This window comes from Mauremys mutica, chromosome 1, assembly GCF_020497125.1.
Source record: "Mauremys mutica isolate MM-2020 ecotype Southern chromosome 1, ASM2049712v1, whole genome shotgun sequence".
Lineage (NCBI taxonomy): Eukaryota > Metazoa > Chordata > Testudines > Geoemydidae > Mauremys > Mauremys mutica.
This window is the reverse complement of record NC_059072.1, coordinates 209,102,494-209,117,312: the sequence shown is the minus strand read 5'-3', so window position 1 is coordinate 209,117,312 and position 14,819 is coordinate 209,102,494. Positions and strand designations below refer to the sequence as shown.

Here is a 14,819-nt window from a genome sequence, read left to right as displayed (position 1 = left end):
GTTCCAATGCTCTTTAATGTAGTGGTAGTCACAGCACCATTTACGGTACCAGTGAAAGGTCTGTAACATTCTGAATACAGAGCTAAGCCCTGCAGGAGCTGGTTCTGTTTTTATTGGCAGTAAATTTCTCCTCTTGAACTTTTAATTATCCAATTTACTGAGCAATTTCTGATGTTTTAAATAAAACTAGCATAGCAGGTGAAAGATGTTTTTTCTCCTGCCTTGCTAAATCCTCCTATGACAGATGCTTATTCAGAGATCATACTGAGTACCTTCCTGCTTGTCAATGACTCCCAGTGTGCTGGCATCCCGGATGAACAGAAGCCCATTGTTAAAAATGCCAAATGTGCCAGCATCAACCTTGACGAAATAAAAGAAATAGTTCATGTCATTGTTCCTCATGGAACTGACAATAGAGAGGAGCTGGAGAGCCAGATCTGCTGCCACCTCAGGAGGAGAGCTGTAGAACTCCTTTAAAGGCCTGGTGCTGGCAGTGACAATCAGCCGGCCACAGGACCCCAAATACTTTGGAAATGGCCATCCCTCCGCTTCTGGGAAAATCTGTGGGAAAAGAAGGAAAATAATGGATCTAGTCACTGTAAATTCTGAGGTGCGTATGTGGTGATGCACACATACAGAGTCTCCAGGAATATGCAGTAAACAGGGGCGGCTCTAGCGATTTCGCCGCCCCAAGCACGGCGGCACGCCGCGGGGGGCGCTCTGCTGGTCGCCGGAGCCACCTGCCGCCCTCCCGGCGACCGGCAGAGCGCCCCCAGCGGCATGCCGCCCCACGCACGCGCTTGGCATGCTGGGGCCTGGAGCCGCCCCTGGCAGTAAAGTGTGTGTGTGTAGTGGGGTGGTCACCCTGCTCCAGTTAGGAATGGGTTAAAAGCAGCCAAGGGAGGCTCGTTGGGGAGTCAGTCATAGGTGTGGTTGCACCAAATTAGGACACAGCTGGCCCTGATAAAAGGGCAGGCTGAGAGAGTGGAAGAAGAGACACTTGCTCCAGCTGGGGAGCAGGGAGGACCAGGCTGCCTGGGAGACCAAGCAGAGTACCTGAGGCAGAGCAGAGTTGGGGAAAGGCAGGCAGAGCTGAAGAGCTCTGGCCTGGTGAGTCCCCAGGCTGAGGCCTTGCTAAAGGCCAGGGAAGGTACTAGGGCTGCAGCAGGGCTGGCCTTACCATGAGGCAAACTGAGGCGGCCACCTCAGGTGCCAGACTGTTGGGTGTGTGTGTGTGTGTGTGTGCCACTAGGATCCAGATGTTTTAAATAAAACTAGCATAGCAGGTGAAAGATGTTTTTTCTCCTGCCTTGCTAAATCCTCCTATGACTGCTGCTGGTGCATATGTATTCTCTCTGCTCTTGATGCACAGGGATGGTGGAGTGCTGTGCTGGAGGAAGGAGGGCACAAGAGACATTAACAGACAGGCAGGAGAAAAAGTGAGAGGGAACAACAGAAAGTAGCAGGAGCTGCGGGGAGAGAGAGGAGGAGGAGGAGCCTCTTCTGTACCTGAAAAAAAGTGTAGATCAGAGAAGAGTGTGGTAGAGGCGCAATAAACAGCTGCTGCTGAGTTTAGTTCCTTAAGTCTAGATGATCCAGGACTGTGGACCCACTTGAGCAGTAGCCTGAGGGACTTCCTTGTACTGTATGGGCCACAGCAAGTGAAAAACTTCATTTTCCCCAAAGACAATGAAAATGGAAGTGTCCATCCAACACTTTACTGGTGTGAAATCCCCAATGGTGACAAAGTGGAGAGGCCATGGCTTATGTACTCAAAAACCCAGAATGCTGGCTCTATGTGCCAAACAATGGAAACTTCCTCAAAATTGTGGAGCTGATGGCTGAGTTTGATGCTGTACTCCAGAAGCATCTAAGGGAGTCACCACCCAAGAAATGTACACACACCACTACCTTGGCAAAACAATTCAAAATGAGATCATATAGTTACTGGCAACAAAAGTCAAATAGAAGATTGTGGCAGATCTGAAGTCAGCAAGATATTACTCTGTTATTCTGGACTGCACACCTGACATCAGCCATATGGAACAAATGATTTTAATGGTGCGTTTTGTAACAACAGAACCTAGTGAAAATGTCCCTGCAATGGTGACAGTCAGAGAGCATTGTCTAGAATGTATTGACATTGATGATATTACAGGAGCTGGTATGACAAATGTGCTTCTTAAAAAGCTGGAAGATACGGGAGTTGCAATAGCTGACATGAGAGGTCAGGGCTACGATAATGGTGCCAACATGAGAGGAAAGAACAGAGGAGCACAGACAGAGATCTAAGAGTTAAACCCTCGAGCTTTTTTCGTCCCATGCAGTTCATTCATTTAACTTGGTGGTCAGTGATGCAGCATCAGCTTCTAGTGAGGCTGCTGATTTTTTAAATATAATTCAAAGCATCTATGTATTTTTCTCTGCATCAACTCATTGATGGCAAATTTTGAAGCAACATCTGGGAACATCCTCTCTGACACTGAAACCACTGAGTGGCACATGATGGGAAAGTTGAGTGGAGGCGATAAAGCCTATCAAACACCAAATTGGGAAGATAGATGATGCCATAGTTGCCATTATGGAGATTAATGCTATGACAGGAACTGTTCGTGGGAGAACAGGGGCAGAAGGAAATGGAATCACCAGAAACATATATAACTTCAAATTTCTGGGTGGCTTAGTGTTGTGGCATGACATACGGTTTGAAATAAATGTTATAAGCAAGAGACTCCAAGGTGTTGATCTTGATATATCTGGAGCAATGGAACAACTGGACAAAGCAAAGTCATACCTACAGTCTTACCGGTCAGATGAGGGACTTCAAAACGTTCTGAAGAGTGCACAGAAATTGGCACAGGAACTTCACACTGAAGCAATTTTCCCACCCATTCAGGAATACAAGAGTCACCGAAGAAGACGACATTTTGATTATGAGGCAAGGGATAATCCCATAAGAGACCCCAAACAACAATTCAAAGTTGAATTCTTTAACCAGGTGCTAGATTGTGCAATACAGTCAGCTGAAGAATGTTTCATGCAGCTCAAGGAACACAGCTTTATATTTGGGATGTTGTACGATATTCCAAAACTCCTCACTATACCTGAAGAAGACCTACATCAGCAATGCAGGACACTAGAGACAGTGTTGAGACATGATGACATACGCGATATTGATGCAAGTGATTTAGGTGATGACTGAAAGCCCTTTCAAGATACATTTCAGCAGGATCAGCTCCAAAGGCTGTTCTGGAATATATGTGCACAAATAAGATGACCACCCTCTTTCCAAATGCTTTTGTTGCTCTGCGCATACTTCTAACACATCCTGTAACAGCTGCCAGTGGAGAACGCAGCTTCTCCAAGCTGAAGTTAATAAAAACACATCTACATTCCACAATGACACAGGAGAGGCTGGTCGGCCTTGCAACCATCTTGATAGAGCATGAGCTGGCCCAGACTATGGACCTTCAGAAAGCAGTTCAAATCTTTGCAACAAAGGAGGCATGGAAAGCACCACTTTGATTATTCAAACAGATAAAAATGCCAGTGTTTACTATGCAGACAAGGAAAGTTACATTTGCTGTTCAGGTGTTTGAAAGTTGTGTTACTTAAATTTTTGAACAAGGCATTTTAAGTTGTTAGTTCTCTGTTATTGGGGTAGGTAGCAGAGCAGTACCATGAGAGGAGTAGAACTGGAGGAAGGCAGAATTGAGACCTTTCAAAGTTTTGGCCCAAGCGAGGGGTCATGGGGGCGTCATTTGAACTCCCCGCCTCATGTGCCAAAATGTTGTGGGCCAGCCCTGGGCTGCAGGGAGGCAGCTGGGGCTAGAAAGGCAGCAGGTCCAACCCCCCTTGCTGATGATGAGTGGCCACTTCAGACTGCAGTTTGCCCCTGAGTGAAGGGGCTAGATGAGGACTGGCAGTGGGTCACTGAGGCAAGGTGGGCTTAGGGGATTGGGGTTCCTTGGGGAGGGGAGACCCAGACTGTGGGGCACTGCTGTGGGGCAGCACCCCAAAGTAAGGGGCACCAGGGTCCGGGAGGGACGCGGGGCCTGAAGTGCTATAAGTGGTGGAGATCAGAAGGAAGCAGGCACCGGTAGGAAGACACTGGTTAGCAGGAGGTGCTGGAACTGAGCTAATTCCCAGATGAACAGCAGGAAGCACCGTGGTGGTGAGTGCCCGCCATGCTACAGAGTGTGTGAGAGAGGGAGAGAGTTTGTATGGTTTCAGGTGGGTGGTGTGGCATGGAGAGGCCAGCGAATGGAAAGTGAAAGTGTTTTTGGGTGGTGCACTGTCTTTTGCTACATTAGCAGCCTCTGCTGTGAGGGCTGTGATTGCATTAAAGGATTATTGTATTCTTTAAGAAATTGTATTCTAAACTCACGATTTTTATCAGGAATCTTGCAATTTGGGGTTATTCTTAAAGCCCCTAACTGGTGGGATTGTGTTATTACCTGAAAGTTGACTGACTTGTATTTTTTTAGAAAAGAAATTTCTAGCCCTGATGGCAGCAATGAAATATGTCAAGACAACTAAAAATAACCCCACATTTATTATTTTTAAATATCTCATAAATGTGAAGCCAGTGTAATGTTGGGGGGGATTTCCATATTATTAAACATTTGAGATTGACAATACTGTGGTCTCATCATAGTGTTGCCAAGTTTTGTTATAATTGGTGTTTCTTCTTAAAGCGCCAGCTCCTGGAGTCATGGGAATAGGTGAGGGCTTGGCTGTCACTTTTTAAAAATAGTTCCTAGAGCTCATGGTTTAATAGAAAGTCATGAAAATATGACTCCACTGCACTTTAAAGACTAAACACTGAGAAGAAAATAAGAACCCAAAATGTATTATTTTTTTAATCATGACTTTTGGGGCTTGCCTAATGATTTTTGAACATGTGGCATTTGGACAGCAATACCAGATATATGTCTGATGCTACAATATATAGTCAGCATGCGTGCGCATATACACACATACAATGCTCCTGAGATAAAGAGCAATTGCAGCACTATTTGATATACGGTGGAAGCCTACAATATATTTATCATGCGCCTTTGGCCATATTACTTCACCTCTGCCTGCTAATCCATCTTCCACCCCCAAGACAACTTCCACCATTCCAAAGCCCTGAGCTGTTTCAAACAACTGCTCTTGTTCTTTTAAATCAATCTGCTGCAAAATCAATCTGCTGCTGTTTTCTGTTTTTCATCCCCCAGTGTGGAGTTACTCTCCTAAAATTACCTGGAACTGAGGCCCAGGGATGGGCTTGGACCAGCTACATTTTTTTTGTGTCATGAATGTAAAGTCTGAGATCTCATGACCCAGAAGTTTTATATCATTAGGAAAGGGAAACTCAGAACTCTCTGGAAAGGCCAAGATAATTATATACTTTAAAGTCATGACATTTTTAGGCATAGAAAAGCTATTTTTAGGTTATTTTTGGATGGCTCATGCCTAGCCCCATGCAGTTGAAGCCAGGGTAATTCAGGAAAGGTGGAGGGCGGGGAGGGGCAGAAATAGTTAACATTTTTCAAAGATTCTCTAAACCATTTATAAAATACTTTCCTGTAGCATCCCCAGAATACATGGCTATGTGATATAGCATAAAGATTCTATCTGCATTCATGAGGCTGGACTCGCCTCTCCCAAGCAATGCAGTTATCATACTACATCACATCAAGAGGGAATCTCTCTCTTTCTGAACCTCACAAACCCAAAGGTTTTGGTTAGATTATTACTTTTCAAAAGTAACTTTCTTTTAGGCTCCCTAATGCATTCTGAAACAGGCTCTGCAGAGACAGAACTTCTACTTTTGATTAAGCAGATGTCCTGGTATGCCAGTTCTGTGTTCCTGAACATTATTAAAGGCTGCCGTTCCCTTTTCTGGAAAGACATTAATTTTTCTTTTTGTAAAGTGGTTTTTTTAGCTACTAAATTTTGAAGTGGACTAATGAGCATTGTTGTAATAAAAGCTTACCCTAAATGCACCCTAGTGTACACCATCATAGTGACCTAGCAGGCTGAGGTAAGCAGATCTCCATGATGACATTAGCGAAGTTTGCTGAGAATGTCAGAGATGATCTGAACATACACCACTGGCGGAGTGAAGAATAAGACAAGTGTCCTTGTGAGTGACCAGGAGCCAGATTTCAGAAGAACTTGGCACCCACTCAACAGCTCCTAGGTAGTGGCAGAGTTTCAAAACTGCCCGATATCTGCCACCTCCCACTGAGAGCAATAGGAGCAGATGGGAACTGAGCATATTTGAAAATCTGGTCCTGGAGATCAGCCTCAAACCTGCAGTCTACCCAGATTCTAGAGGTCACTTCTGGGCATGAGTGAGAGTGTGGGACAATGCTGGGAAGGTGTATGGATCTGAGACAACTGACAAGGATGGGGAGTCAAAAAATAGCCTATTCCGGGAAAGGTGCTGTAGGAAAATGGACAATATAGGGGTTGATATGAGTTGGCCATGAGGAGTAGGAAAGAAGTGGTCAGTGCTGTGGAGGGGGATCAGAGGTTCTCTCTGAAATGGCTCTTAGGAAGAGGAAAGAGGATGATGCTAATCCAAATGTAGCACTGAATTTTGGTTCAGTCCTACTGTGTCTGATGCATGTAAAACATGAATATTAATGCAGCATTAAGGCTGAGGAATCACATAGCAGGAATCAACCATAACTCTGACCCCTTGCGCTAATCCATTAGTCTGGGTCTCTCTGTTTAGATGATCAATTATTTGGGATTTAAGGCAATATATTAACAATACAAATGGAACGTGACCCACTGGAATTTTGTTGTTTCCTTGCATTCCAATCCACACAGGTTCTGATTTAGAGGTGTTGAGCCACTGCAGCTGTCTCTGCCTACAAAGGGAGTTTCAAGTGCTCTGCACTTATACAAATCAGGCCCAGGTTCTTCAGAGTTGACTTAATTTTTTTGCCTCAATGAGGTACAAGGAACAGTGGCATTCCATAAAGCTTAGCATGATAGTGAAAGAACCTGCTGGGTGTCCTGAGCAACTGGAGAACATCATACTTGAGATTGGTTTCAGGATATTTCACCATAGGGAGAGGCATCATACCTGTAACAGGATGGGATGTGCATTCACTGACAGTGTGAAGAGGAGGCGTAGTTTGTCCCGGTCTGTGAGGTGATCCATGTAGATACTGCCAGCATCTGGCACCTCAGCATAGCGGCGCACTATTCTGTCTAAGAGCCGCTGTGAGGGACAGCGCAGCATTGGACTAGGTAACCCCTGGGAGGAAAGAACAAAGGTACTTGGGATGACTATACTTGGCAGCTGTAAGAGTTCATAATATTTCAGCCTAGTAGGATCTGCTCTATATGCTATTTGAGAACTCTGCCAGCAGGTTTGTACCAGATCCCCCTTACAGCTACCTTTATAACAGATTCCTCTCAATTACTGTTAGAAACGTGGAACAGTTTAGGGGTATTTTACAGTAGACTCTTCTTTAAACACTGAACTATCTTGGCTACAGTCCCATGTTTTAGACTTTCTCTACGCTATGTATTCATGAAGGTATCTCAAAACGGCACACAGTTTCTGAAACATCCAATCCAACCTGGAGGTATCGCTCCTGTCTGCCTCTGTGTCAGTATATTGAACTAATTTTGCTTTTAGGGTCTGTGTCCCTCTGTGCAAATCTCTGTATGAGTGTTGTTCATTCACTGGTGTTCTCCATCTTTCTGGAGCCCACTTCCTTCTTTCAAAGAGCATCTTCCAAGCACATCCTTGTTCACCTTAGCCTATGTCTGATCTTTTTCTATGATATTATTCACTAGGGATGCTAGATAAAATTTAAAAACTCATATATGCATATTGTATGTAGGTGCCTGTATAGGATGTATTCTCTTTCTGATAAGGTTTACATATAGGTTTAAATAATTTGCATATAGGTTTAATGTCTTGCTTATACTTGCAGATACCAGCAACAAATGATTCTCAGGTTTATGGATTCATCACATGGTAAGCTGCATTTTCTATATTTGAATATCTGAGTTATAAAAGTACATAAAAATCTGCAGCTGGTATAAATGGCAATGTTTATTTACACTGATGTACTTTGACATAGCTTAATTTTTAAAACACATGCACTTTACTTTGTCAGTTATGGAGAAATGACACGGACAATTAACTCTGACAGTATCTAAATGTTACTAGTCCTCTTATATTTCTCTCTTCCAGAACAGCATTAGCAAGAAGATATTTATTCTTTGTCTAACACAAAATTAAGCAGAAAAATGGCAATTCTGTCTTACAGTTCTCTCAGACATGTTATTGCTGACTTCGAGTCACTTTTCCTTTGGAAGAGGAGTGAGGGGGGAAAAAGAGCCAAGCAGAATTGTGTTAAATGGTTGATAAGTGGTGACAAAGTTCTCTTGCAGCTGAGAGTGTATGCAAATATTTGCAGCCAAAGTTAGAAATCCCTGCTGCCTACAGGAGTTTGTAATGCAAACGTTGAGTCCCATAACTACATGCTGTAGGAGCAAAAATGGTGATACTTTAAAGCAATCAAAAAAAATGTAACTTCCAACTTCATAGCTCATCCTATTATATGAACTTGGCAAATTGATCAAGGCTGTTCACTTCCCATGGAATTATTTTTGGGATTTCCTAATTAAAACTGTGACTGGCACTTTTTTCCCAGTACAAAGATCAGAATCCTATAGCTGCCTCATTCACACCGCTCAGCAGGGAGCAGATAAGTGAACCTGAAATATAAGTCGATGTGAACATGCAGGAGTATCCAATGTATGTTTGTCATTAATTTGGGAGCCAGAAGACACCCACTTGAGTTAAATGATCTTCAGACTGTGCTCATTCATACTTTCTGACTTGAGGCCAGTGCTATTTATGGCATGGAAACAGAATGAACAAGAGTGAGGCTGGAAGCTGAATAGGTGAAATCCCTGTTTCCCACATTTATATTAACAATTAATACAATTTCTTAATATTTTAATTACTTACCAAAGACCTCGGTCCAGCAAAGCACTATTCAGGTAAATAGGCTTCATTAGCTTCAATAGGTGTACTAACATGCTTAAAGTTTAGCACATCTTAAGTGCTTCACTGTAGTGGGGTCAACATTTTTAGGGGGAAAGAACAGTGCTATCTCTGCTGCTGAAAAGAAAGCCAATTAAAAAAAATTAAATCTAAAGTTGTAAAATTGTCAGACAGAATCCGCTGACTGGACACACACCTGAAGATCTTGCAATACAAAGCACTAGAGATAATTGGTTTATCTACAGAATGTCTTAAGTCCCTTGCAATGTCTTCTCACCCTAGAAACTAAGGCTAGATCTACACTGGGGGGCGGGGTCAACCTAAGATACGCAACTTCAGCTTTGCGGATAGCGTAGCTGAAGTCAGCGTATCTTAGGTTGATTTACCTGGCTGTGAGGACGGTGGTGAGTCGACCACTGCTGCTCCCCTGTCGACTCTGCTTCCACCTCTCGCCACAGTGAAGTTCCGGAGTCGACGGCAGAGCAATCGGGGATCGATTTTATTGCATCTACAGTAGACACGATAAAATCAATCCCCGATAGATCGATCACTCCCCGCCGATCCGGCGGGTAGTGCAGATGTACCCTAAGGCTATGTCTACACTACAGCCTATGTTGGCATAACTTATGGTGCTCAAGGTGTGAAAAGCCACCTCCCTGAGCAACATAAGTTACGCTGACATAAGCATTCCTGTGCACAGCGGTGTGTAGGCAGGAGAGCTTCTCCCGCCGACATAGCTTCTGCTGCGCGTGGAGGTGGTTTTATTATGCCGATGGGAGAGCTCTCTCCTGTCGGCACAGACCGTCTACACGAGATGCACTGCAGTGGCGCAGCTGTATCGCTGTACATATAGCCTTAGACATGCCAAGTCATCTGACAGCATGTTTGGCGCTGAATCACAGTGCTTGGTTTGGTTTAAAAACAAATCCCACGTTTGTGTCTAATAAGGGACTGACCCAGCTAGATCAACTTTCACTCAAATGGAATTTTTTCCTAGTCCATGACATGCAGCGGAATACAAATTGGTGTGTGTGTGTGTGTGCGCGCGCGCGCGCTCGCTTATTTGTGCAAACAGACTCAGAGCTCTTCCTAACACAGAAGTGACCTCTGCAGCACAACCGTCCTGTCTTTATACTGTCACAATCACAAAGTACTACCAAACAGTCAAGGAAGGGATAAACTCAATCCTGAATCACTGCCATCTGCAGTTCACACTAAGGATTGACTGCTATGTGTATTATGTGAATTAATACAATTAGAAATGAATCCAGGCTGCAAAAAATTTGAATCTGGATTTCAAACCAGCCATAGGTTTTGGGTGTTTGAATCTGAGACTTTGGTTCAGCCCATGGCAGAGATAGAGGACTATTGCAAAAATCAGGATCTTGTTCGAGCTTCAGATTCCAGCATTATCCTTCTTCACTTAAAGTTCAGGTTTGTTCAGACCTGGAGGTTTGGTTCAGGCACATCTCTAGTAACAAGGCAATAAGTAAAAAAAGAGTTTGGTCTGGGAGATGGCTACGGATCAAAAATACTTTCCTACAAAGGACTAGGCATTAGATGAATGAACCGCTTGCTGACATTTAATGAGCAAAGCGAGGCTTTAAAGGTTGCTCCTCAGGCCAGATACCCAAAGATGGTGGTTATGTGGTGGGAGCTGGACTATCAGGCTGATTAACAGCTTCACATTATAATTTACATGTGCAAAATGGGCAAGTTAAAAAACATGAGGGGTTTTTCTTGTACCTTGATATTGTTCACAACTTTGTGCCTCAAGCCTTTTCTTTGCTGTTCTTGGTTGTTAGAATTACAAATTTGCCCTGCAGGAGATCTCTGCTGAAACTAGCCTACTTTTTTATTGTTCACCTCACACCGAAAAAAACAAGCAGCACGTGATGTGAACTCTGACGCTGCAAGTGATGAACTCTGGAGCTTGAAACAGACAAAACAGCATGTTGCTATTACTACTGTACAGGCTAATACGTGCAATCCAGTGCTGCACACAAACACAGAGTTAAATCAGGATTGTCTCTGGGGCAAGCATGATTTCAGTACTGAAGCATTTGTAGCTTGCAATAAAGATTTTCACTGTGGCAGATGAAATAATCATTGTGGCAGGCAGCCCAATTGATAGTTGGGTCAGGCAGGGCAGTCAGTGAAAAGTGAAAAACATTATTTCATGGTCTGTCATTTTGATTCAAGTATGTTAAGGTTTGTCATAATTTTCTGTTCTATAAAAGAAAATTACTTAAGCCCAGTAGTTTCTGTCAGATCTCATATATATCCAAAGCTACAGGGAGGCTGGTGCAGCCACCAGCTTAGTGGCCATAGTTTGATGGGGAATACTGCTACCTTGACTACGTCAATAGAACCCTGAGTGTTACCAAAAATGCCAATCACTGAATAGTTCTTGTGTTAAGTGTTTGCAGTTGTTTATCATCTCACGAAACAAAGCATTCACCCCGACATTGATTTGCACTGCAAATACCATACCACTGAAATCACAGTTCAGAGGGGACACACCTCTGGAGCTCTTGCTGTTTAAATCTCAGGAGGGGTATCTGAGAGATCTCCAACCTCCTGCAGCTGAACAGGTCAGAGAAATGCACAGAAAACCTGTCATCCATTTTACAGTGGGACTAAACCAGAAAACCTGGCTCTGAATTTCAAACACCTCACATTTCAGGGATGTTAGGTTCCAGGTTTTTCGTTCAGCCCATTATAAAGTGTGGTCATTAGTAAAATTTGGATCCACATTTGGCTTTTAGGGGAGGTATTTACAATCTGGGGTATTGGTTTGGGCTCACCTTTACTGAGAATTAAAAGTGAGGGGAAAACAACTGCACTTCTAAAGGAGACTAAGTTTATATTCCATTCAAACCAAGTGATGTCAGTTTATGCTAGTCTGCTTCATTTTCAGATTCAAAGACCCATGCAGCTGTGAAAGCTGCAATCCTAGATCAGTGTGTAAGGTGTGTTTTGTCGATTGCAGAGCACCGTGCCCTGCTTTGACTGACAGGACCAGAAAGGTTTGAAAACTTGCTGAAATTTGCTCAGTGAGTTTGTTCTTGAGTTTGAATGATGCCCTGGCCTTGGCACCAGCAATTTGGCTCTCGGGCATGAGGGAGCCTACGTAAGTTCAGCATTCTCAGATGTGCACAGAGGAAATTCTAGATTGTAGGAGGAAGTAGGCTGCAATGCCAGGGGGCGCGCAAACAGAATTCACTGTGTGTTGGGATTTTGTTTCGTGTGACGTGTGTTTGTGATACTATCCAGCCCAACTGAAACTGGGGTTCAGAGAAACTGAGGAAGTGTGGGAGGAGCAAGGGGGCTTTATGTAGTGGCAAGAGCCTTTGATAAGACGGGGACCCCAGGGAGAGGAGTTGGAGTTGAATAATTAAACATCTCTCTAGCAGATCTCAGGAAGAATTTCTCCCTTTTGAAACATACAGGTTTCTTGAGTTCAGTAGATAGATATTTTAAGCACGTCAGTTTGTTTGGCCATTGGTTTAAAGTAATTCTGCCCCACTCTCATGACAACGCCCAGTTTTATACACAACCTCTCATGAAACTTGCTCACTAGATGGGTTTCACCAGCTTGCCCTGCTATACTATTGGGTTTCCCACCTCAGCACCAGTAAAACACTCCACACTGCCATCTTGTGGAGAAAGACTGCCGTAATGCACGTGGAAAACCATTCACGGCAGGATTTCAAAAGAGACATTCATGTAATGCAGCTGATGAGAAAATGTGAATCTTAGATAAGGAATCTTTTTTGAACATTTGCTGTAACCCCCAGTTGCCTTTCCTTCTCCTCTTTTATATGACTGTTAGATGAAGTACAATATATCTTCCAAAAAGTGTGTAGCCTTTTCCCAAAGAGATATTCTCTTCTGTCCCAGGTTTATTTTGTCTTCCAGCTCAAATGTGCTCATTTTTCTAGCTGCCAGCTCTGAGAGTCACACTGGGCTCCTTCCACCTTGTTGCCAGTAATAAAGGTTCTGCTCAACCAATTAGCCCCACAGTGACACCTGGGTAACTCTTGTGCTGTCAGTGGTTTGCACAGGTGCCCCGATCGCAATTTAATCAACAACCCTGTTACTGATGATGCCTATGGATTTGCAGTTCACTCTGTCTCAGCTGTGCTTGCTCTACAGGCTAGCAGGAGTAAAAAGCAGCAGAAACTCCTTATTGCTAGGAGTCAGCAGAGCTGAGTGAATGTGCCCAGGAAGCGGATCTGGTGGGTTACAGGCTGACAGTTTTATGAGGTTCCTTTTCAAAGCAGATCCCCACTTTAGAGAGTGACCCTTTCTAGCACAAACAATCAGCTGAATGATCCTCCTTCCATCCCAGCCACCAACCTGCTCCTTTCCCTCCTTTTTTAGCAGTCACTACAACCCTTCGCTCACGGGGTGAGTGGTGTTGGTCTCTTGTCTGAAAGCCATCTTCAGCAAAAGGCAGCACCCTGCCCCTTGGCTGGAGCAGAAATGGCGCCTTCCTCACACACTCTGCAGCAGGTGCTCAGAGCTCAGTGCTTCTCCAGAGCTGGTTTGTTTAAAACCTGCTCCCGCCTTTTCTGCTTCCTGGTTATCAGCTTGCACCATATGCCTTTTATCTCGTCTTCTCCTCCCTCTCCCTAGTGGCAGTAACCACCCGGCGGCTTCCCTGAAGCTGTGACTGACACGCCTGTCTCTCCTTGCTTACCCTGTGACATTTAAGGATTCCAATAAAAAGGCCAGCAAACTTCCTCTTGCATGACACATGTTGCTATTGATGGCCTAGAGATTAAGAAATAGGAATCCTAGTCCAGTGCCTCTGGGCTCCTTCCAGGCCTGTGGAGTGAGTCCTGCAGTGCCCTGGGGTTAGGATGCATGTGCTCTGCCTCCGAGGGAATCTTGGGTGCCCCCTCAGTGTGGTGCTTTCCTCTCATGCACCCACAGTGCGCATTGGGATCAGCTGAGAAAGCAGGTATTTCCTGACCCTCCGAGAGGGAGGGAGTTAGTGGTGACAGACAGAGAATGACAGAGAATGGTGCTGTCCTCCCCAAGGGCTGCTGAATGCTATAAATCCCCTCTCCAGGAGTGAGGGGAAGGCTGACCTTTCAGAGGAAAGAAACAACTGAAAAGCAGTTTTTTTTAAAAAGCCCTGTCATTTATCCAATGACAAGGGGAACAGATAAATAATCATTGTAGCAGGGTTCAGTGCTGGCAACTTTCTTAAAGCCCCAGCTCCTAGAGTCAGGTGATTACATGAGAATCTCTACTTTCATTGGAGAAAACAAAGTTTCTAACCCTCATGGTTGCACAGAAAAGCTTGAAAATGTGCCCCTTGAAGCTCAAACCTGGTGGTGGTAGGTGTTAAAAAAAACATTATTATAATAATTATTATTTATTTTAAATCTCAGGATTTTGGGGGGCTTGACTCATGATTTTTTAATGCATGAGTTTTGACATATTGGAGTGTTCAACAAGTAGATGGCTCAGGCAGGATCCCAGTTTGGATTACAGATCAAAGCTTGATCCTATTTCTCTAAGAGGTCAAATCTGATCCCTGAATTAAAGCACCTCAAATAGTGGGAAGATTCAGATTTTGAGCCCTTGCAATTAGAGATGTTTGTATCTGGACTTTAGAGTCTGTTCCATTATGGGCCAAGTCACAGCCTGGAGAGTAAGGACTCGTAAAATCAGCATGTTTCTTAAAAGTTTGCTGCACATCTGTGTTCCCTGCTCACTTTTCATAGTCCTGGTGGTGTCCCAACCCTCCTTCACTTTAAAAACAATCCTAGTT

General features: G+C 44.0%; 1 protein-coding gene across 1 annotated transcript in view; it reads right to left on the bottom strand.

Moving 5' to 3' along the window:
• DIPK2B (divergent protein kinase domain 2B) overlaps positions 1-14,819 on the bottom strand; it is a 32,244-nt gene that overhangs the window by 1,888 nt on the left and 15,537 nt on the right. The window contains exons 3-4 of the mRNA XM_045009822.1: positions 7,088-7,261; positions 273-561 (exon numbers count right to left, since the gene is read on the bottom strand). Coding sequence (XP_044865757.1) covers positions 273-561; positions 7,088-7,261 — 463 coding nt within the window. The remainder of the gene's footprint in view (positions 1-272; positions 562-7,087; positions 7,262-14,819) is intronic.